Below are 23,187 nucleotides of genomic sequence, written 5' to 3'. Positions count from 1 at the left end.
GCAACAAGATGAAAGAAAGGATCGTGAACCAGAACCCGGAGAATTTCGCCAAACTGCAAGCACCAGTGCGCATTGGTGGGAAAGAAAAGGTGGTTCACAGAACAGCTACAGCAGATGATAAAAAACGTCCGTTCTGCTTGAAGAAGTTAGGGGGAAACACTACTTCCAGTATTAAAGAAGTGACTATGTTCACAAACCGAGGAACAGGGCTCCAGCTGCCCAAAGCTGCCGGGAAGGCATGCCCGTTACAGACCATGCTGACACAGAGCCGCTGACAGAAACGCTACCCAGCATCTTCAATGAAAGCAACTGGGTGCAGACGGTCTGACCGGTTCAAGACGACGGGCTTACGCTCTGCCCACACAACCTGTGGACGGAAAAGCACCACTTGCTGCTGGGACCAGGCTGATGGGGACGTTCCAGACCGTGTGCAGAATTAAGAACAAAGCGAAGGGAACGGAGTCAACTTCTGAAGAAGACAGAACCTGAAGAAGTTACTGGCAACTGCTATTTTATATTAGCACTCCTTTTTAAAATGTCGTTCAGGGGTCCGATAAAATCTAGAGCTCTAATACATTTAAGACCAAGCCCCTTGGACACTGCAGCTCTTTTCAGTTTTTGCTTAGACACAATTCATTCTTTGCAGCTAATTAAACTGAATAAGCCTGGGAATAAAGTTTGAAACAAGGTTAATAAAATTCTTTGCCTAGTATAAGGTTTTATTTTTTTATGCCACTGACACTGATTTCTACACAGAAAGCAAAGCTGTTTATAGAAAGCTAATCATGGCATGTCATATGGCTGACGATCTCATGAAATCTGATTAAAGATTTTAAATGGCAGTATAATGTAAAAAAATTAAAATGCATTTTATACATTACACTCAAATTAAAAAATAAAAACAAAAAACAAAAAGAAAAAATCTCTAGAAGAAAGAAAGAAAGAAAAGAAAAGAAAAAGAAAGGGAGGAAGGAAGGAAGGAAGGAAGAAAAAAAGAATCTGGTATTTTAGATGACTGGTATATAATCCATAGATACATCTAACACATGCGAGTGGTACAGAACTCATTAGAAAAAGAATCCCTTGAATAAACAGAAGTACATTAACAATATTATAGCCTCTAAAATAACTCATTTCCAGGATAATTATACGCTTCTTGTACTTTATACATCTTAGTGTACGCATGGTTGGTGCAGTGGGTGGTAACTAAAGAATTTATTTGTGGTATTACTGAATACAAACTTAAAAATTTCAATGTATTAAGAAAAGCATCTTTTTTAAATGGGTATGTTCATAGAGGAAACATCAAGGAGATTAATAAACTGAACTCCATGTAGGGCAGCTCATCTAGCACTGTGATTACTACCCAGTTTCCTTCTATTTCCACTACCATTCTCAGAGGGCAGGACATTCAACGCCAAAATAATCATTAATTTACTCATTTGTTCTTTTAACATTTAATGAGCAGCTTCTACCTGCTTGGTACTTCTTGCTAGGGCTGAAGACAGAAAACGTAGGAGCTAAAAGCCTGTCCTGGAAGGTGGTTTGGGGCTGAATTGTGTCCCCCAAAATTCATGCGTTCAAGTCCCAATCCCCAGTACCTCAGAAGGTGACTTGGAGATAAGGCCTTAAAAGAGATAAATAAAATGAGGTCATCAGGGTGGTCCCTAATCCAATAGGACTGGTGTCCCTATAAGAGATCAGGACCCGGACATACACAGGGAAGATGGTGTGAAGACAGGGAGAAGACAAGCCAAGGAGAAAAGACTCAGAGAAAACCATGCCAACACCTCCAACTTCGACTTCTAGCCTCGGGAACTGTGAAAACATCAATGTCTGTGGTTTAAGCCACCCAGTCTGTGCACTCTGCTATGGCAGCCCTCAGCAAACTCATACAAAGGCTTGTACTCCACCAGGGAGACGGACATGCAACTGTAATATCCGTGAAAAGCAGCTATGTTCGAGATCTGCACAAAGTGCGAAACAATACACACTCTAGCCTACATCGGCTGTCTTGGATGTTCTGGTTTCAGGCTCTTATTCCAGGTGGAAGAGTATTGTAACAAAGCATTCCTACCATTTCCAAGACATGAACAGACTAACACATGCTGGGCAGCCTCCCCATGTCATTTCACTTTATCTCCCATTCATCTTGCAGCCATTTTGAGTGTCCCCATCTTACAGATGAAGTCCGTTTCAGTAAGATGACTAACTTGTCAAGATCACCCTGGAAGAGCCACATCCCTTCAATTCAACATGGCACTGCCCTGCTTCTGCCTCTCCAACAAAACCTGAAGGACCTCCTAAGGAAAGCAGCCCACATCATGGAAGTCAGCAGAGCATTCTCTCTGTACACTGCATCGCTTCGCAGGGGTACGATAATCTCTGGAAGGCATGCTAGGTAGTGGGAGGGGCTACTGTAAGTCTGCAAACAGTCTGCAACAGTTTCTCAAAGTTGCAGCAAAACCACAATGATGCTTCTGATAATACAGAGCACAAACTTAAAAGATCAGTATCAGTGGTGATGATGTCAATTTTCTCCTGCTTGTTTTTGTTTTGTTTTGTTTTTTTAACTCATTTTATGCCAAGTCATTCAGGTTCCTTTGGTTCCAAACTCATTCCTTACTATGCACAGAGACACCTGCAGAAGGACAAAAAGCATGCACACTCACCTCTGTGTTGAGCCCTGCGAGGCCAAAAGGGAAGGGTAAAGCAGGTGGCACAGGGGAGATACTTCCTTTAGGAAAACCGGACTAAAAAGAACATATTTACCTGTTTCTTCATCTATTTTGAAAACACCAACACCGGACCCATCTCTAATGGAGTAGCGGACCTCCCCGTCTCTTCCTGTGTCCTCATCATGAGCAGATACTGTCATTACGGAGGAACCAATAGGCACATCTTCTTTCACTACACCCTTTTCCACGAAGCTGGAAAACACTGGTGGGTGTAAGTTCTCATTCACATCAATGACCTCCACTTCAACATAGCAAGTGGAAGACAGAGAAACTGGCTTCCCTTTGTCTTTGGCCCTCACAGTGAGATTATACACTTGCTTCTTCTCAAAGTCCAAATGCTGTACAATTCTGACTGCTCCGCTGAGTTTATCCACATCAAAGTGTCCTTCTCTGTGGTCCAGAAGACTGTATCTCACTTGGCTAGACTGACCTAAATCAGGATCATAGGCCTCCAACCACATGATTATGGTTCCTTCTGGAAGGTCCTCTCGAACTTTCACACGGTAATTAGGTGGGATGAATTTAGGTGGGTTGTCATTAACATCCTCTAATGATACTTTCAAAAGCACAGTGGAAAGCAACTGGGGCTCTTCTCGGGCTTGATCCCTGGCCTCAATCTTTAAGTAATGCACGTGCTGTACTTCCCGATCCAAAGGGTACACAATTTTAACAACTCCAGTCACGCTGTCAATGGAAAATTTATCTGTGTCTGTAAGAATAGAGTAGGTCACATGTCCATTTGGCCCTAAATCTTTATCTGTGGCTTCAACCTGGATGATTTCACTATTTATCTCTTTGTCTTCGCTCACTTCAACAAAATAGCTCTCCTGTAAAAACTCCGGAGGATTATCATTGGCATCCAGAACTCTGATGTCTAGGAGACGCCAAGCGGCCTTCTGTGGTATACCAAGGTCAGAGACTGTGATGTTCAGGGTGTACTTGTCTGTTGTTTCACGGTCAAGGGGCGATAAAATTTTTAGCATTCCAGTTTCCATGTCAATAATGAAGCAACTATCCTCATTTCCTCCAGAAATAGCATAGACCAGTTTTCCATTGAAGCCAGTGTCGAGGTCAGTAGCATTCATGAAAATTATGTTGGACCCCACTGGATGGTTTTCCTTTACCTCCATGCCAGTTGGAAGGGTACTTCTGAACTGAGGCGCGTGCGCATTGACAGAGTGGGAATCAAAGAAAACATCCTCGACGTCTCCCTGACTGTGTAACTTATTTGCCTGCAGGAGTTTCTCCGCCAGCATTTTGGCAACCCCAGTCTCTTCACACTGTAAGTGCACTGGCTTGCGGGTGGCCGCCACGGTTAGGTTGATGTATAACGGTGTGGCGAAATTTTCTCCATCTGTAGCTGTGATTCTCAGGCTGTGAAAGGACACCCTGGTCCCTAAGCCATCCATGAGCGACTGCTTTAGGGACAACACCCCAGAGTTGGGGTTTAAGCTAAACAGATCTAGTTCATTTCCGGCTTCGATCTGGTATCGGACCAACTGAAGTTCGTCGGCATCGATGGCAGAAACAGTGGTTATTTGCTCCCCCACACCCAGATCCCTGGGAATCGTCCCCTCGCAGTTGATTTTCTCAAACAGGGGTGTGTTGTCATTCAAGTTACTGAGAGTCACCGTGGCAAGGACTTCTACTTCCCGGCGGTAGGGCAAGCCCCAGTCTGACGCTCGAATCCTCAGAGTATAAACTCGAGGCATCAGCTCATAGTCCAAGTCTTCTGAAGTACTCACAGCACCAGTGAAATGGTTAATGACGAACGGCACGTGATTTAAGTTTGCAATACTGTAGGTCACATACCCGTTCTCACCGTCATCGGGGTCTATGGCAGTCGCACTCATGACCGTCGTCCCAATGGGCACATTCTCATCAAAAGATGCTTTGTAAGCGGTCTGGGTAAATTCAGGGGGATTGCTATTTGCACTTAAAACTTTAACCAAGACTCTGGTGGAGGCTATTCGGTCACTTGTTGTTACCTCAAGTTCAAAATGGGACGCCTGCTGTCTTTTAACTGGTTCTAAAATAGAAATGAGACCCGTGTTGTGATTTAAACTGAATTTAGCTTTTCCGGGTGTACTTTTAAAAACATACCTCAAATGAGAATAACTAGGCGTGGCCTTCACCATGACCACGGGTGTATTGGAAGGAGCAAATTCACTGATCTCTGCTCTATAAACATCCTTTTCAAACTTGACCGGGCCGGCTTTGAACTGCGGAGAAGTCACACGAATGACTTTTACAGAAGAGAACTGGGGAGGAGTCCCTTTATCTTTAGCCTGGAGTGTCAGGCTGTAGCCAAAAGGATGACTGTCCCAGTCGATGGCACCCACTGCTTTGACTTTATATTCTTTGCTCCCCGGGGAGGACCTCACCGTTCTAAACTGTTGAAGGAGGTCACCGGCCACAATGCTTAAGGAAGCTATTTCCCCATTGGGACCCTGATCGCAGTCATCCACGGTTATGATCGCGTATGTTGGGTCCTTGTCCAGCTCTGACGGGGACAGCGTCACCGCCGTGATTACGGGAGCACATCTGTTGGCCTGCTCCACGTGGACGGTCAGCTTGGCCATGCTGCTAATACCACTGCTTCCGTACAGTTTCATCCCACGGTCCACAGCAAGAATTTCCATCTCATAGAGCTTGGTCTCTGCGTAATCGAGTCTACCAGTTAAAACGACTGCACCGCTGGTTGGGTGAATCGCAAACATGTCTGTTCGGTCTTTGAAGCTGTAGTAAAACTCTCCATTGGTTCCTATGTCTGCATCCGTGGCACTGACCCTTGCAACGCTGGTCCTTATGGCTGTGTTTTCAGGTAAGGAAACGCTGTACGAAGTGGGAGAGAAGAGAGGTCTCAAGTCATTTGTATCCAGCACTTGCACCCTGACCTTTGCTCGGGCTTCGGCATTAGAATTTTTTTCAATGGCTTTGACGATCAGTGTGTAATGGTCTTTCACTTCTCTATTCAGAATAGCTGTATTTCCTCCTTTGGTCCTTATTCTTAAAAAGCAAAAGTCCCCAAGAATGTACTCTTCAGCTTTGAAAAGGTTTTCATTGTCTCCGGAGACAATTTTGTACCTTAACTCCCACAATGGATTTGTAAGGTAAATACCCATCTTCACAGGATGCCCGACATAGGTTTTCGCTGCGGAGTTCTCGTGCACCGTGACGTTGTACTGGAAACGTGTAAACTGGAGAGGCGTCTGGGCAAGTGTTTGGCTTCCGTCACCATCTCCAAAATGCTGTAGGAGGAGGAGCAGAAGCAGAAGCAAGACCAGGGGTCTCCCCATCGCTTAACCCTCAGGAACCTAAAACAGAACAAAGAAGTAAGAATCATGACCTCAAAGAAATAAAACAAACAAAACAGTGTAAATTTGTTCTGTTAGTTTGTCTGGGACCTTACATTTTAATAAAGTATTGTACATCTGTATGAAATGTGAATAAATGCAATAGTTATTAGGTTTTTTTTTTTTTCCTGTTTTCCAAGTATCAATACCTCTAACACGTTTGGAATTACTAAGTTTAGGAAAAATCTTTTTCTCATACTTTGATGACTCGAGTGAAAGAACTATAAGGAACATCAGATCAAAGACTGCCAAGTGTAACAGCTAAGTTGTATTCGTATTATACTTATATCTTCAAAGCAAATATAACCAATTGTTAACAAAGCGAGACAACAAACATTTTTTGGGTTTACTCATATACAATAAATTAAATGCCCCAAAGCTCACAAATTTAATGCCACTACAGTATCCTAAGCACAAAAGCTTTGACCGATTAATTTAGAAAAAAAACTCTGAAAGGTGGTTTCATATGACCTCCCATAATGACATTCTGTCATCTCCTTTCAAAATGTATCCTGAAATTATTTCTTTAGAAGAGTAATTAAGTTCCCGCCCTACAAAATGTCTCATTTAGCACTATATAACTACTTAAGAGTATTAAAATAATTATAAAATAAATAGATCATTTTGATATTGAGATCACCTCTAAACCAACATGAGTCAAAAAAGAGTCCATTTAGGGACACCTGGGTGGCTCAGTACGTTAAGCGTCTGACTTCGGCTCAGGTCATGATCCCAGGGTCCTGGGATCGAGCCCTGCATGGGGCTCCCTGCTCGGCGGGAAGCCTGCCTCTCCCTCTCCCACTCCCCCTGCTTGTGTTCCCTCTCTCGCTGTCTGTCAAATAAATAAATAAAATCTAAAAAAAAAAAAAAAAAAGAGTCCATTTACCAATGGGAAACCAGCAGCTTAATATCAAACAGAACTTTTCTTAAGTCAGCAAAGCAGATTTCACCAACCACATCAATGTTTTCTCACCACTGCTGTCAACAACCAGTGTTCACAACTAAATACAAGACACACACATACACACACAGCTGAAGCATCTAAGCTAAACACATGGAGAGGGCCCATCAATGCAGCAAGACAGTGGGCGCTGTGGGAAGGTCGGAGGGTGAGAGAGAAGGCAAGGGGGCATTTGAGACAGGGTTGCCTTTCACGTGGGAAGAAAGGCAGGCCACTGGGCTGGCCTACCAGGTGAGCAGGACAATTTCTTTCAGACCAACTGTTCCTCTCCATGCCAACAAATTCACCCTGCAAGTCAACGGAGCCTCACAAAACATCCCAGTACTCAGTAGAGGACAGCACCGCACCTTGGCAAAGTAACTCAGATGAAGATTCACGGGATGGGAGTCCCACCCAAAGGTGAAAGCGGCAGGAGACTGGAGGGCTGGTTTAAAGGTCAGCTGAAATTAGCACAGCGGCATTAATTTACAGTATCCTAACTGCGTCACTGCCAACACTGCCCCAGTAGTCACTTTATGAGGGAAAAAAGGAGAGAAGCCCTGCTATGCGCAAAGCAATAAGAAGCCTGACTGACATTGAATTACGCTGCAGCTGCGCACCCTACCTGGTTCTTTGGCCATCATGCCATATCCTCAGCAGATAAAGTCAGGAGATTTACACAGATTTTTGGCTTCCAGGAGAACAAACATCATTTAAATAAAATAGAAAATGGTTTTCTCCCCAAACAATCTCTTCATTTGGTCCACAGTTCTAATATTCAGGGAAGTTTTAATTATGTAATGACCCAATAATTTTATCAAAACAAGGGAAAACTTCAACCTACAGGTATTGAGAATCTGCTACCATGTAAGGTACGTGGAACTAAAGACTATTTCCTGATCCTGAGGCATTTACAAACTAGGAATAATACATATGTGTATATATATGTATGTGTGCGTGTATATACACACACAGAGAAAATACTTTTAAAAACACTTAAAAAGCTGTTAAACAAGCACGGTCTATTGTTTTACAGGATTTATTACTGCTATCTACTTTACAACAAAGTATTATGCCCGGATTCTACTGCAACCAATTAAACTATTTTTGCTTAATTCTACATATAAAATATTATGTAGCCATTAAAAAGAATAAGACAGCACTCTACATGTTGCTATGTGAAGATCGTCCAGATAGGTTAACTGGCAAAACGAAACTGATCCCATTTATGTTTGTAAAAAGGGACGGGAGATGAATTATGTGCACAGGACACGAATGTGCTGAAAAATGAACAGAAAAATTCTGGATGGATAAAAAAAAATAAACTGTCAACAGTGATAACTTCTGGAGAACAGGCAGCTGGGGGAATCTTCACGCTCCATTTTCACTTTCCTATCTGAATTTTTTAGCATAGGTGCACGGTATCTGTACCAATCATTCACTCCCCTCGCCCAATTATTGGATTCATTCAATGAGTATTTAATGAACCCCTGCTATGTGCTAGGAATAGTTTTAGATGCTGGAGATACAAAAGTGAGCCAAACTAGCAACAAATCCTCATGGAAGACATGTTTCCTGGTGAGAAGCGAAGAAAGAGTGTATCACACGCTGATGATGAGGCAGGAAGGAGAAAAATAAAGAAGGGCAAGGGGCTATGGTCAGGAATCTGAAGGGAAAGAGAAAACCCTAAATTCAAAAGGCCTAGGATGCATTTTAGGATGTTCAGTATTATCCTGGTCTCTACCCAACTAAAAGCCTGTTGCATCTCCTCTATCTCACTCCACACTCCCCCCACCCAAAAAAAGTTTCCAGATATTGCCAATGTTCCCTGGGGCTCAAAATCACCTCCAGCAGAGAAGCAGCAGGAGTTAGAGAAACAGGAGAGACCACTGTGGCTAGGGCATCGGGGGGGGGGGGGGGGGTGTAGCAGTAAGGGAGATTTCTATAAATTTTTAATTTTAGAAGCATTTTAGATTTACAGAAAAGTTATGAAGATAGTTTCCCCTGTTGCTAACATCTCACATTATTATGGCACACTCGTCACAGCTAGTGAACTAGTACTCACACACTGCTACTAACCAGTTAGAAGGCTATTGCACTAATAGAGGTGACAGGCCTTGGTGGCTTAGCCCAGAAATGCTAGTGCTGGAGGTGGGGAGCAGCAGTCAAATTCTGGATAAATTGGAGGGGCAGCGGGGGGAGGGGAAGGAGCAAGAGGAGAGAGAGAGGGGAGAAAGGAGACAGGTATCAAGATTCCAAGGACTGGGTGCTGAGCATGGAGAAAGGAGATGCTAGGCACTCCGAGAGGAACAGAATCTAGAGATTAAGATCAGGAGATCAGTTCGGGAAAGCTGACGGGGAAATGCCCACTGTTACCCAAGTAATGATTTCAAGTGGGCAGGGAGATGGGTGGGAGAGGTCCAGCGTGGAGACACAAATTTGAGAGTTGCCCGAAAATACAGAAGATGCTATTTAAAGCCACAAAACTGAATCAGAAGACCCAGGGAGAGAGCACAGATGGGGAAGAGAAGAAAACCAAGCCCTGATGCTCCCCAAGATTTGGAGGACAGAGGAGGAGGAGAACCAGCACCGGAGACAGGACACGGTCACTGATGTAGAAGCAGGAAATGGTGGCGTGGTAAAGGCAGGATAGGTCCAACAATCTTTGAGTCGCCGAAGCCTAACGTGGAACGTGGAAATGACCCATAAATACTGGCTGGTCCCGTGCTGCCGCACACACTGCTGGCTGGCCCTGGATGCCCTCTCAGCCGGTGAACCCCGCCCAAGGGGAGACCCAACACATCCCCCCTTATTGCATCTGTTCTCTCCCCACCACAGCTCGGCCACTCGGCAGGACCACGGGCTCCACCAGCGCCACTCCTCTCTCACAGCCCCGTTCCCACGCCTGGACCACCCTCTTCAACCCACCCACCAGTTCTTCTCAGGGACACCTCAAAGCTGGAGGACACCTGCTGGACCACACTCATCACAGAAACCTTTCCGACCCCGGAACTGACTCTTGACAACCTGGCTGGCAGAATGCCGCTGTGACAGAATCAATTGTTAAAGGCAATCCTCTTGATCAGGGGGGAAAAAAATCCACTTTTAAGCAGGAGATATTGTTAACCTTTAGTAACATACCCCAGAACTGCGAACTCAGGTTCTGCTATAAAATGCCACGATCCAAGAAACGGTGGTTGTTCCTCTATGCTAAATAAACCGTAAGGTTGAAGGGGGAAGGAAAAACCCCAAAAAGATACTAACACCATTTCATCTGAAAAGTACATTACCTAGACTTCAGGCTTATGAAAATTAAAATGATTTTAGCTGAAGGCTACACTTTGATATTTAGAAGGTGATCATACTCCTTGAACTCACAGTAAGTTAGGATTTCTTCTATGCATTTTCCAAAGTGAAAACCAGGAGCGTTTACCTAGTTCAGCCCTCACAGAAAAGGGCCTCAAGTCCAAAGCTGAAATATCTTTAGCACAGATTTCTGAAAATCCATAAATAAGAGAGAAAAATAACTTTTCTAGTAGTAATCAGGTATTAAGATGCTCATATTTCTTCATTAGGGAGACCTTCATGTCAAGTACTCCAAGTCAATGACCGTGACCGCGCATTCTTCACAAAACAGAACACAGCCCCAGCCCCGGCACTGAGAACATAACTCCATCAATTCAAATACTCAGATCTAAAGCTGAAGATTCAGAAACGTTTCAACTGCTCCCGAGACAGGATTAGGTGGGGTGCAGCATTACACAAGCATAAATTCTATTAAATATTGTACATTTATTTTTTAGAGGTCCCAATTCTTAACAGCCCGTGAGTCCTCCACGGCACAGGGAAACAGTATCAATTCCGCGCGTGATGACAAAAATACACAAAAATATTCACACGAAGAACTGTGTTCTCCCTCAGCGTGCTCTCCCACATACTCCCATTTTGTATCAGTAGCAGTAAGAGCATCACTGAGTTGAACTATTACCGAAATTCAGAGCTTGATGTTTAGTTTGAATAGTGTCACATTTTTAAAGTATTTTTGAAGAGGTCTAAACTGCATGGAAGATACCCACATTTTCAAAGAAAAACGTCCCAAAGTTGTTAAAGAAAACAACACGAAATATACCTGACTCTTGTTTATTAAAAATATAGTACATTAAATAAATATTTAATGGCCTCTAAAATCATTTAATAAGAGTCAGAAAAAAATATCGTGTCCTAACTAAGGAAGTCTGTTATTCAGCTATGACCAATGCACAGCTTCATAACACTGACAAGAGGGAAAAAAAAAAAAAAAAATCACTTTCCTAATAAATTATAATAGCCAAGCACAGGACTTTTAAAAGTTTTCATTGTGGGGCGCCTGGGTGGCTCATTCGGTTAAACGTCTGCCTTCAGCTCGGGTCATGATCCCAGGGTCCTGGGATTGAGCCCTGCATCGGGCTCTCTGCTCCGCGGGAAGCCTGCTTCTCCCTCTCCCACTCCCCCTGCTTGTGTTCCCTCTCTCGCTGTCTCTCTCTGTCAAATAAATAAATAAAATCTTTAAAAAATAAACAAATAAAAGTTTTCATTATTACACTGAAAAATTAATGGGTGGGTCTTTATTTTCTGGGTGCATACCAGATCTTTTTTAAAGCCATGTTAAGACGTCTGTCAGTAAAAATAGGAGTGGAGGGCCCAGCTTTGAATCCAGAATGGAAAAGCAGCCTTATCAGGCTTGGTATATATATCACTTAGCTGCTTCTGGTAATTCTGCATGTTGTTAGTTCTGATTGCAGCTGCAGTACGTCTGATTACTCTAGCAATGACTTGATTTAAATATTGCCTTCAAATGATCAACAACCGATTCCAATCTAACTCCGAGTGGTCTCCAAACTACTAATACTGACAAGTGAGAACTCCACGTCTCTCCCCCTCAGCACCTGAGAACTCTTTTCCAGTACTTAAAACCTTAAGCTAAGGAGACCTTTTATAATTTTTAAGTAGCCTCCATATAAAATCTGCTATGTAATTCACCTTCTGTATGAATCTATAAAACATGTCTGTGGGTATCCTAAGAGGATGGTCTCTGGCTGTTCTGAGCTACTGTGACATAAAAGACAAGCCAGGAGAACACCTGCGGCGTATACATTTCCGGATGGGCTAGGGATGCCTCGCTATTCACTTCTCTCTCCACTTTTTCCAGACAAGACATGACCACTACCCGTTACTCACCCTCCAACCACTTTCTCCTCACCCACGCTCCAGGGCAAACGGTGCTCACCGAGAAGCTCCAAAAACACAGTTCACCCCGTGATTTAAGATCATCTCACCTAATGTATTTTTCTCTGCAAACAGAAATCACTTAAATGTCACCTTGGCAGGGTAGCCGGTAATTAACACTGGCTACTTCCTCCACTCCCAAATTAGTAAAGTTTTACTCCTGGCCAAATTAGGATTATAGTTATTTTCAAGTGAACGTACAGGTATTTCACTAAATAATGGATCAGGAATGTGAACGGTTCCCTGTACAGTAAGAAAATGCAAAGTCACCAGGGAGAGAGTCCCTCGTCTTCCTCTCCTTAAAATGCTCTCTTCCCCTATTCTCCCTTCTTCCCACCTCTCAGAAGAGATGGGACCCACCCTAGCTACAAATAAAGACACCCTGTGAGGCCATAAAATTCTGCCTCTTCTGATGCTCTGCCCTAAATTATCACTCCCTCTCAAGCATCACTCAAATGACCCCTTCTCAACAAGCCCCTTTCACAGAGTCTACACACACACACACACACACACACACACACACACACACAGTTCGTCCCTACTTGAAAATAAACTTCATTCAAACCTTCACTTCCTTCAAACTCACATCTTACGTTTCTCTTTCTTGTTCAGGCAAAGTTTTTAAAAACGTACCTGCTCAGGGCTACCTTGACTCCTGCCTCCTGTCAAGAGGCCATTTCTCCCCTCAAGGGCTCTCCAGGGCCTCACAAACAGCTTCTCCCGGTGTCACAAGCCAAAACCAATGTCAAATCAGATGCCCTTTTCTCAGCATCCGACTCAATGTCACACCACCCACACCCTCCCCAATACCACTGTGTCCTTTACGTGTCACAGACTGCCTAAAACACCGCAATCCACAACACGTCAAACGATGAATGACACTAAGTTTTCCTCATTCTCTTCAACACTCTTTCGCCTGCAAGTTTGTCATTACAGACTTCTGTCTTCCGACTCTTGTTACACATGCACAAGGTATCATCCTTAAAGACCTCACCCACCACGCCCTGGCTGTAAAGGATCACTTTGGAATCCCACATTCCAGCCTTAACCTCCCTCAAGAGCGGGAACACCCCTCCTGAGATTACCATCAGATCTCCGGGACCCAGCCTTTCACCCACTCCCAATTGCAAAATACCAGCCATTCCACTCTATTATTCCATTGCACATTTCTATGCCAGTGAAGTTTCACCACTTCCCAAGTCACAAATCACTCAGGCTTGCAACCTAAGAAATCAAATAAGAAAAAAAGGGCCTGGCAGACATAAAAACTGTGATCTCGCCCAGGCTTTGAGCCCTAACCAACTGTGTGGATTCAAGGAAGTTACCTAATCCTTGGATTCCATTTCTTTATTTGGAAAGCTGGAGACTGTACTAAAATCTTTACAGTTTCCTCCCTCCAGGGAGACACTTCTCTCCTCCCCACGCTGCCCCCACCACCTCCCTCTCTCACACACAAGCTGATCTTTTATTTCTAGCTACCAAACCTCCATACCTAAAGTTATCGAGACTGGACATTTGTTTCCGCTCAATTTCTCAAAATTGTTCCCTTTCTGTTTCAGCTGCTGCCACCTAGTTCTTATTTGTATTTGCTCAGGCACAGAATATCCTAGCTTTCCAGTATTCCCGCTTTCTGGTCCCCTTACTAACTTAGCCTGTCAACGCTGGGCAATCACATTAATCTCACAAAAACTTCTTTGCGACATTAGTTCCTGGTTTGCAAATACTCAGTGCTTCCCCCTTAGCCTGCTTATTAAATACATTCTTCTTAGCCCTGTATCAAAGACCTCTGATAATTTTACCTCTACCTACTTTACTAACTGAATCTCTAATTAATTTACTTTCTATTTCAAACGAAAAAGGCATACTTCCCACAGGTTGGAACAACCAAGCTGTCCGGAGCAGATGACACCACCTAGTGGTGAGGGTTCTAAACTTGCAAGATCTCCATCCCCTGCCTTCTTATAAAAGATAAACTAAACATTGTTTTTTCTGCCCTTCATTCCTCAAATTTAGTTATTGTCACCTCTGTCTTCTACATTTCTTTCTTTCCTTCCCTCCTTAACACCTGCCCCCAAAAAACTACCCTCCCTCTCTATAAACCAATGTAAGCCCAGGTCACGGATTTTCTACGTTCTACTTGCACCAAAAAAAAAAAAATTCTTAAGTCATGTAAAAACGGGATCGAAGAGGCATTTATAATAAACCAACCAACGCTTTTCCTAACGATAACATGGTATGCTTCAGCATGCCACAAATCATGTCACAACTAAGGTTTCTACAATTTGTTTTACATACGTCATTTCCTGTCCTTGAATTATTCCCTTCTGATTCACTCTTCCCTCAGAGCTCAGCCTAATATCCACCTCCCCGCCCCTGCCCAGCTCACCAAGGTGCTAGAATGAACTACTCTGCTCTTATCATGCTGGATATAACCGATTGCTTATTTGTCCTTCTCCCCCACTGGACTGCAAGCTCCATGAGGGCAGGAAATGTGATCTCTTCACCCTGTATCCTGTGTCTGGCCCAATATTCGACACAGAGGAGATCCATAGTTGCTGAGTTCATGAATGCATGGAGAATGGGAGGCAGGACTCCAGGAGGGGAGGGGAGGGAAGGCGGGATAACATGGGAAAATATATATCCATCCTTCTGAAATTAACAGAAAATCCAGGTGCAACCACCAGGCCAGTTACAACAGTGCAGATGGCTACCCTGGAGATAGCTCTGATTTCTAGCAGCTGAGAAAGAGGTCACCACCCACCTCAAAATGCTTCCAAATTGGCTACATGAGATGCCAGATCAGTTTCTGCGATGCAGAGCTTATGTGGAAGCTCTCCGCTCGAATAGTCTATGAAGGATAACAATTAAATATTGCCTGATTTTCCTAAATACCTTGTAAAAAAGACAATTATAAATATATATCCACACATATAATAAGCCTTTGGGATTAAGCAAGAATTTTGGCAATATATTTAAATCTGGGGCTTAAAGAAAGGTAAGTTTTTTTAAAAAGTTTAAAATGTGAAATACACAGATTCTTCATCTGATGGGCTACATTTTGAAATCAGAAGACAAAATGGCAATGTATGGATCTTAAATGAATGACCTAGATCACTCATTTCAAAAACTCCTTTCCAGTGCCTAAGGATAACCTAACACTTGCAAATTGACCAATTAAGTGAGACCAAAAAATATATATATGTACAGTTTGGCTTCATCATCTATATAATTTGGTCAAAAGAAAGCTTACCTACTGCAATTTCCCACTCATAAAGATTAAACAGACACCTTGCCTTATGGCTTCCTGCTATTAAGTCAGGTCCTTTAGGCCACAAATAAGGCCACTGAGACAACATTTAATGCAACAATAATGCACTAATTTGTTTCAGTTTACTGAGTCTATGTAAAATCAGCCAAACTTGGGTGGAAAACAGGTGGCCAACTTGATAGGGAGGTTAAAATAACCGGTAAGATCCCTTTCACCTCTAACATTCAAAGAAATAACTGCTTCAGAGGTGGCTCAAGAGCTAAGTCTACAGACATACACACTAGAGAGGCAGGGGAGCTAGGGACCGAAAACAGTTTACGCATAATTTTCAGATTCCCCTTTTGGCACTTGTCCACAACATGGACTAAATGATCTATTAACGTGATGATAACCCACTGCGGGGACTTTAGTAACTAATTAAAAGATACAAGGAATATACAGGTGGCCTGAATGCTTTTATTAAGTCCTCTAACAATCTTGCTTCCTTTCAGAGTTACAAAAGAATCTGGCTCATTTAAGATATTCCTTTTTCAAGAAATGGGTACACAAATGCACACTTTATTGAAATCCAACCTTATGCTGAGCTTATTAAATGCCATGTCTGGCTTAACTTAGAGTTATATCAATTGTTTTTTTAAAAAGTTATGTAATGCTTCAAGAATTTTTAAATCCACCTTGAAGTTTAATACTACAATAAGGAGGAATAATAATTCTAATTGTGGAACCAGAGCTCTTCTTTTAAAACTCAAAGCCAAATATCATATATTTTATATATACTAACCTATACAACTGCAGAAACACATTTTCATGAATAACTAACAACTGGACATGTTGGGTAACAACCACAACTCTAAGAATATGAAAAAATACTACCATAGCCTACTTTTAACACGTGCAGATACCTCCAACTATTGAAACCCGAGTCCGAACATACAAAGCCTTAAGAAGCTGCCTTTATTAAAAAAAAAAAAAGCTGCCTTTATTAAAGATAAAAAATGAAGATCATATGCCTTTTAATTTTTTTCCGATTTTAATACTCACTGTAAATATCCGGTAAAAAATGAAAATAAAATCTACCAAGCATCAGAGTTGTTTAACAAAAGCCACTTAATGAAACCGTAGTTAAAACACATGCAAAAAAAAAAAAAAAACAAGTGCATAAAAAATAGAGTTTACTTTCCTAATGCATACAATTGCGTCCTTGTTTTCAATGTTCTGCAATTCACATCAGTGGGAACAAAAAATCTCACGGAGACAAGAGAAAGTTAGCTTGCTGGAAGAAAGCACTGCAAGAAAAAGCAGTGAAGAATGAAATTCCCTTTCTTTAAAAAAAAAAAAGACCTTACAAGTTTCTCTTCTAGAAAAAAAAAAAAAACTAATAAAAGTTTAGCCCCGCAATTTATCAATCGCACCTATTCTATCTACATTCAACCAGTTAGTACTTAACCCTCAGAGCAGCGCTCCCTCGGGGCACAAAACATCTAAGAGAACTCTGGGACTCCATTTCAAAGATCCCATCTCTTTGGCTACTGGCCTCTCCTTTCATCTCACCTACGCTGGGCCTCTCTCATAAATTGGAAGAATTAACCTAGGGGCGAGATCAGTTAAGTCATTAGCAGGCACGAGAGTTACCGGGGACAGCGAGCGGGGCGCGGCGGTGAAGTTTCCAAGCTCCCGGGCGCAGCGGAAGTCCTCGCCCTCCGGCCGCCCCGTAGCCCCGCGCCACGGCCGCCGCTTTGATTTCCAGCAATGGCTCCAGGACCAGACCCTTGCAGCCCGGGCCGCCGCCGCAGCCTGCACCCGGCTCGCAGCGGCACTCGGCTCGCAAATTACCATTCGGTTCACGTTGCAAATTATCCCCCTCCCACGCCTCCGCCCCCGCGTCCTCCCCGAGCCGTCCGTATCCCGAGCCCGTCCCGAACTTTTCAAGTGGGCAGGCGCCGCGGCACTATACCACGTCCCGCGGAGCCTGCTTGCATCCCATTTCCCACAGCACCCGCGGGAGCGCGGTCCTGGGCTGGACAGCGAGGGAAACGCACCAGTGCAGCCCAAAGTCCGCCACCCCGAAACAGCGAATTGCATGCCTCCCGGGCATAGACGGCTCCGGCCCCGGCCGCGCACTGGCAGCCCCGGCGCCTCGCTGCGCCCCTCGTTCACCCGCCCTCCAGCCCCAACTTCGTTTCTAGCAAACTTACAGCAAAGTTGGCCCCAAGCGGCCGCGGCGCTCTCGAGGACGCGCGCCTCGTCGCCTCAGCGCGCCCCCGAGCGGGGGCCGGGTCCTCAGGGGGCCTCACTGGGCCTGCGGGTCCGCATGGTGTCGGCGGCCCTCCCTCGCTCTCCGCGCGCCCCGCTCCGAGGCCGCTGCTCGCCGTCCGCGCGCCCCGCTCCGAGGCCGCCCGGCTCGGCAGCGGCGCCTCACGCGCCCAGCGCGGAATATATCCCTCCGCCCGCAGCCACGCCCGCGAGCGCCGGCGCTCGTTTCTCCCGCGCGGAAACTCGATCTGACTTTCCCTGGCGGCCAGACTCTGAGCTCGCGGGTCCGGGGCAACGACTCCCCGCCACGGGTCAGTGATCCCCTGCCGCTACAGCCGCCAACTCCTCCCGAGGAGACAAGCGAGTGTCCAGGGTGATCTTGCGACACTCCGAGGAACAGTGTGGGGCTTGCTCTAGTGCGGCTGTTAGTTACGGCTAGTACACAGATTTGTGCAGGGAATTAGTATGGAATGTTTCCTGCTTGGAAAGGGGAAACAGTTTAGCTTTAAAAAAGAAAAAGAAAAAAAAGCCAGCTAAGGCTACTAAAGCTTCCCCCGGCTCCCTTTAGATTCTCTAGAACCTTCAGGGAGTTCCTAAATCTGCATTTGAAAGCCTCTGTTCTGGGTCTGCAATTGCTCGGTGGAAAAAAATCTTCCAAAAGGTCTCAAAAGGAATGCAGTTAGATCGAATCTACTTCCTTCTTCAGTCTACATGAAGATCCAGGGAAAATGAAAGCGCTTCCTCCGCCTCTTCATTATGCAGAGGTAGTTAAACCCCATAACCTCCCCGACCCTGGTTACGAACCCCCATGCCGGCCTCTTCCGGCGGACACCCCAGACTCCCACGTCTGCGGGACAAAAGGCTGCTGTGCCGCCTCGTGCGCTTTCCCAGCCGGCAAGTCCACCCCACAATCTGTGAACCGAGTCTAACGTGAAACTACAAGTTCCCTAGGGAGAAGGGGAAGCCCCGGACGTCTGGACGCCCCACTCCGGGAAGCCCCCCGCCCCCCCACGCCGGAGCGCGCAGTCCGGGGTCCCGGGGCTCTGAGCCCATCCTCAGCGCCGGCAAATCTCCAGACGCGGGCTCCGCACAGCTGAGCCTCGGCCTAAGCCTGGAGTGCTCCTGGGCATTGGAAATCAGCCCAGACAAGAGGGCGGACATGACCTCGGAAAGTTTGTGGGACTCGAACATTTAACACTGTGAGGACAAAGAGATCTGATTTCCCCGGAACCGGTGGAGGGGGCTGCAGGGGGAACTACGAGGCAGATGCGGGCGAGGGAGTCTAGGGTTAAAGAGAGAAATTCCTTGGTTCAAAGTTAATGCAGTGTCTTCTTAAACCATCCTAAAGAAGGTGTTTGAAAAAATAAAGGTGTCTAGCATGTTATGGCTGCGAAGGAAAAATAATGCCTGCAGAATGAATGTGCTGATTCGTAGACCAAGAGTATGTGGTGTATTCCCTGCGCATGATTTGGAATACAGATAAATTCACACACCCAGCAAACACCATCATCCAAACACTTGGCCGTGGCCATAAATGCGCAAAGTGCTCCTGGCGTTACAGGTCAATTTTATACTTGGAACACCTCGAAAATAGGTGACCTGATCTCCAAGCTCTACCGGTTTGCGCCCCTTGTCGAATTCTAACTCAACAAATCACAGACGCCAACAGTTTGCTGGGGGAGGGAGGGAGAGTTGGAGGGGAAAGAAGAACAGTAAAAAGTAAAAAGACATCATCCCGTAACATAAAATCACAAGATGTCTTAAATGGCACAAAAAAAAAAAAAAAATCCTGAAGAAAATTGCCATTCATTAATAAATAAAAACCCTCACTCGAACTAAAACATGTTTGGGAATCCCGATTTTCCAGGCTCACTGCGAAACCTAATTGCCTGGAAGAAGTTGCACTTTTTCGCCACAGGAACAGCCGAGAGCCAGAGATGGAGATTTCAGACTCCGGCGCTGCTACGTTTTCCTACTCCTTTAGCCCTAACGAAACGAAATACAGATGCCTCTTTGCTACCATCGAATTACCTTCACAAGAAAGAGAAATGTAGTTCAAGCTCCACGTTTGTCCTTTCGATTGTTGGCCCTCCCTAACCCTGTCCCCAAAGGCTTTTGGAAATTAGGGGAATAGGGGACGGTTCCTGAAAACAAAAACGCTTTCCTCCAGCACCGCCTCTCCAACCAGTCCACCCAAGCTCGTATTTGAAAATTAGATAGCGAATGGGCCGGAGTGGGTGGTAAGTGAAGGCTGCGAGCTCACGCCCACGTCCCAGGAGCGCCCGGCAGGTCCAAGTTCTCTGTCCGCGCGCGGAACCCAGCAGGGATCGCGCGCCTTGCCGGGTGTCCGGACTAGAGGGCGCTGCGCCACTGCAGATCGCGCGGCCCCGAGTTGCGCCCTCCCTGGGCACCATTTCTATAATAAGTTACATTCAAAATAACGCACAAACAGCATAGCTTTTCAAGTTCTTTTGAACAGTGCTATGTATGTATTTCATGAATTCCAAAACCTGTGCAGACTGATCTTTCCATTCCCGAGCCATGTACAACCAGAGGGGTGTGCGGCTCGCCAGGCAGAGAGCCTGTAGGATGCACACGCTTCCCCGCACTAGCTCAGGGTCAAACACCCCATGTAATTTCATTTACGTTTAAACTTAAATACAAAAGGCTTACACTAAACAAAGAACTCACCAGTCCAGCCACTCGAGTCCTTGGGTGCTGGCTTTAAAGTCCTCGGCAGCTCCGTAATCCCCAAGCAATTTGGATATTTGTTAAAAGCCGTATCTGAAGTACCAACTTTGCCTCCCTCCGATCTTCAGCATGTCCCCAACGAGAGTGCGATCCGCCCGCGCTGCCCGGACCCAGGTGGCCACATCTCCGGAGGTTCCCGTCCTGGGTGGAAAGTTGAGCACTAAGAGGAGGCGAAATGAGAGTGCGCGAGGGCTACGGAATAGGGCCGAGGAGAAGCCAAGTTTGTCAGGACATGTCCAGGCAGCAAGCCCCTGAGTTTTGGAGTTGCGACCGGGAACTGCGGCGGATCACTGCCTCTTTCCCCGCTCCCTCCCTCTTGGTGAAGGTGGGGGAGGGGAGGTGACGTCAGCGCCCCGCCTCGCCCCCCGCCCCGCGGCGCGGACGGGATTCTCCTGCGGGGTCCGCCTCCCCGACAGTAGCAGCGAGCGAGCTCGGGGCTGGGGCGGCCTCCAGTGCCGCAGCGCTGTCTCCCCGGAGGCGTGTATCCCTCTCCACCGTGCGGCGTCTCCCCGGCTCCGCCGAGCGCTGGCGTTCCTCGCACTCGGCACCGGAGCTGCCCCGGAGCGCCGCGGCGCGCACCTCTCTGGTGCTCTTTCTTGCAAGCCCCTTCCCGCAGCGTTTCCCACGCGTCGAACTGCAGGTGATGCTCTTCCTCTTCTGCAGCCGAAATTCGTCGCGACGTGTCGCCTGCCGGGTTTTTGCAGAGCGGAAGCAAGAACAGTCTCTGCAGACTGGCCTGGACGACTTGTACTTTGTAGCCCTCCAACTTCTGGATGTGATATATTTTAAATAGTTCTTGTGCTCTAGCGCTGTTTGTGGTCTTTGTGTTGAAAATCACAGAGGCATATTTTAATTTTCAAATCCTTTCCAAAAGCGCCTACGTTTTTACACGGTACTCCGAAGCGTATAAGGTTCCGAGGAGTGTGGGGAAGAGATGGAGGAGGAGCCAATTTTTAATGTGTCTTAAAAATCGTCCCTAGTGATAGGGGCCAATACAAAAATCAGTCGTCTACTCGTAATGTAGACTAAGATAAATGCAAACAACCCTGAAATAAAATTTATAAATGAACGCATCGTTTTTATGTAAGCGTCCAGACTCCAGGAAAAATATCTACTGTGGAGTATGTGTGTGTGTGTGTGTGTGTGTGTGTGTGTGTTTAATGCCGCTAAAGTACCAAAATAAAATCAGGAGAGATCAGCGTGAAATTCCCAGGGAGCCATTTCCGTGAGTTGACACTGTCCACAGAAGGTTGGCATTAAAATTCAGAGAACCCCGGAAAGGGCGAGGACGCTGGGAGTGGGTTCTATCAGTACATTTGCAGCCATTGATGTAAATCTTCTGGTCTGTTTAGCTGGTCGTTCTCTTGGCAGGGTAAAGAGCAAAACCCTGAGGACACAGGAAACAAGGCAAGGGGTTAAACAGTGAGGACACAAGGAAGATGAAATGTTGGAGTATTGTGTATGAGGAAGTCGTATAACTTCTCTAAATTTCAGTTTCCTCATCTGTGATAAGGAATCGTATTTGTTTCACACGGTAAGAATGCATTCGTGTATTTATTCATTAAAAAACAAATGTATTGAATGCCATGTGTTTACCAGGGAGAGACATCCATTCTTGCGGGCTACGCTTTCACTGAGCATCATCGGAAGTGTCTAGCAAGCCAAGCACACAGTAGTCAATCAATAGCCGTTTTCTTACTCTCCCCATCCTTCGCAGTGTGTCAGCTTTCTCATCTCTAAAATTCGGAAGAGTAAAAGGGAGGTTATCACAAGTAATTCAAGATACGTTTTGATTTAGAAGGGAGGAGAGAGGGCAGTGAGAAGCTAGGAGACAGAGAATTTTGGGAAAGGACCTTAGGGGCCTCTGCAGACCAGAGGGCAGCCGGAAGGTGCCAGATTCCTGAGGAGGGAGGAGGCAATCAAAAGAAAGACTGGTTTGGGAGGCCACCCTGTCAGTGCAGAGGACACACTTCTCATGCTTCACTATTTCAAGTACACAGGCTCACTCCTTTTACGTCAATAGTTGAAATTAGAAATTGATCACATATTACAAGTTCTTATTAATGAGGCACATAAATTTTTCCCAGATGCTGCTCTGCAAGTCAATTTGATCTTTAGAGTTATCATAGTTAAATCAAAGTATTTCCATTAAAAAAAAGAAAAAAAAACACAAACAAAAGGAACTTATTTAGAATTGATGGTATCAATCAAAATAGCTATTTTTAAAAACAAAGTGAGAGGGGCAGAAAACGTTTAACAACCTCCAGACCTGCATGCTCCTACACCATAGGTAGATACTAGCCACAAGTGGTTGTTTAAATTAATTTAAAATTCAGTTATTTTGGTCTCACTGGCTACATTTCAAGTATATAATATCAGCTTGTGGGTAGTGGCTACCTATTGTCCAGGGCCGATGAAATAATATTTTCGTCATGACAGAGAATTCTATTGTACAGCATTATTATAGACTTTGCTATTGTTTTTGGAACATTACATTAAGTATTACAGTTTTTCATGCACCCAATATTAAGTTACTTCCAAAGTAAAACACAAATGAAAACAAAAACAAAAACAAAAAAAACCAGAATCACAGGATTCACTCATTCTGCAAATATT

The 23,187-nt window shown here is 45.1% G+C and overlaps 1 protein-coding gene across 6 annotated transcripts in view; it reads right to left on the bottom strand.

The window, feature by feature from the left end:
- Positions 1 to 21,300, bottom strand: part of FAT1 (FAT atypical cadherin 1) — a 126,945-nt gene extending 105,645 nt beyond the window's left edge. For 4 of the 6 annotated variants that reach the window (XM_032413586.1, XM_032413589.1, XM_032413590.1 and 1 more), the window contains exons 1-2: positions 20,512 to 21,300; positions 2,773 to 6,055 (exon numbers count right to left, since the gene is read on the bottom strand). In XM_032413586.1, coding sequence (XP_032269477.1) covers positions 2,773 to 6,037 — 3,265 coding nt within the window. In that variant the 5' untranslated portion in view covers positions 6,038 to 6,055; positions 20,512 to 21,300. Of the gene's footprint in view, positions 1 to 2,772; positions 6,056 to 17,199; positions 17,333 to 17,762; positions 17,951 to 20,511 lie in introns of those variants that run through there. The other 2 variants (XM_032413587.1, XM_032413588.1) reach the window with 2 other exon arrangements.
- Between the last annotated feature and the right edge of the window lie 1,887 nt (positions 21,301 to 23,187).

The sequence above is a fragment of the Phoca vitulina genome, unplaced genomic scaffold (genome assembly GCF_004348235.1).
Source record: "Phoca vitulina isolate PV1807 unplaced genomic scaffold, GSC_HSeal_1.0 scaffold15, whole genome shotgun sequence".
Taxonomy (NCBI): Eukaryota; Metazoa; Chordata; class Mammalia; order Carnivora; family Phocidae; genus Phoca; species Phoca vitulina.
This window is presented reverse-complemented; position numbering and strand designations above follow the sequence as displayed.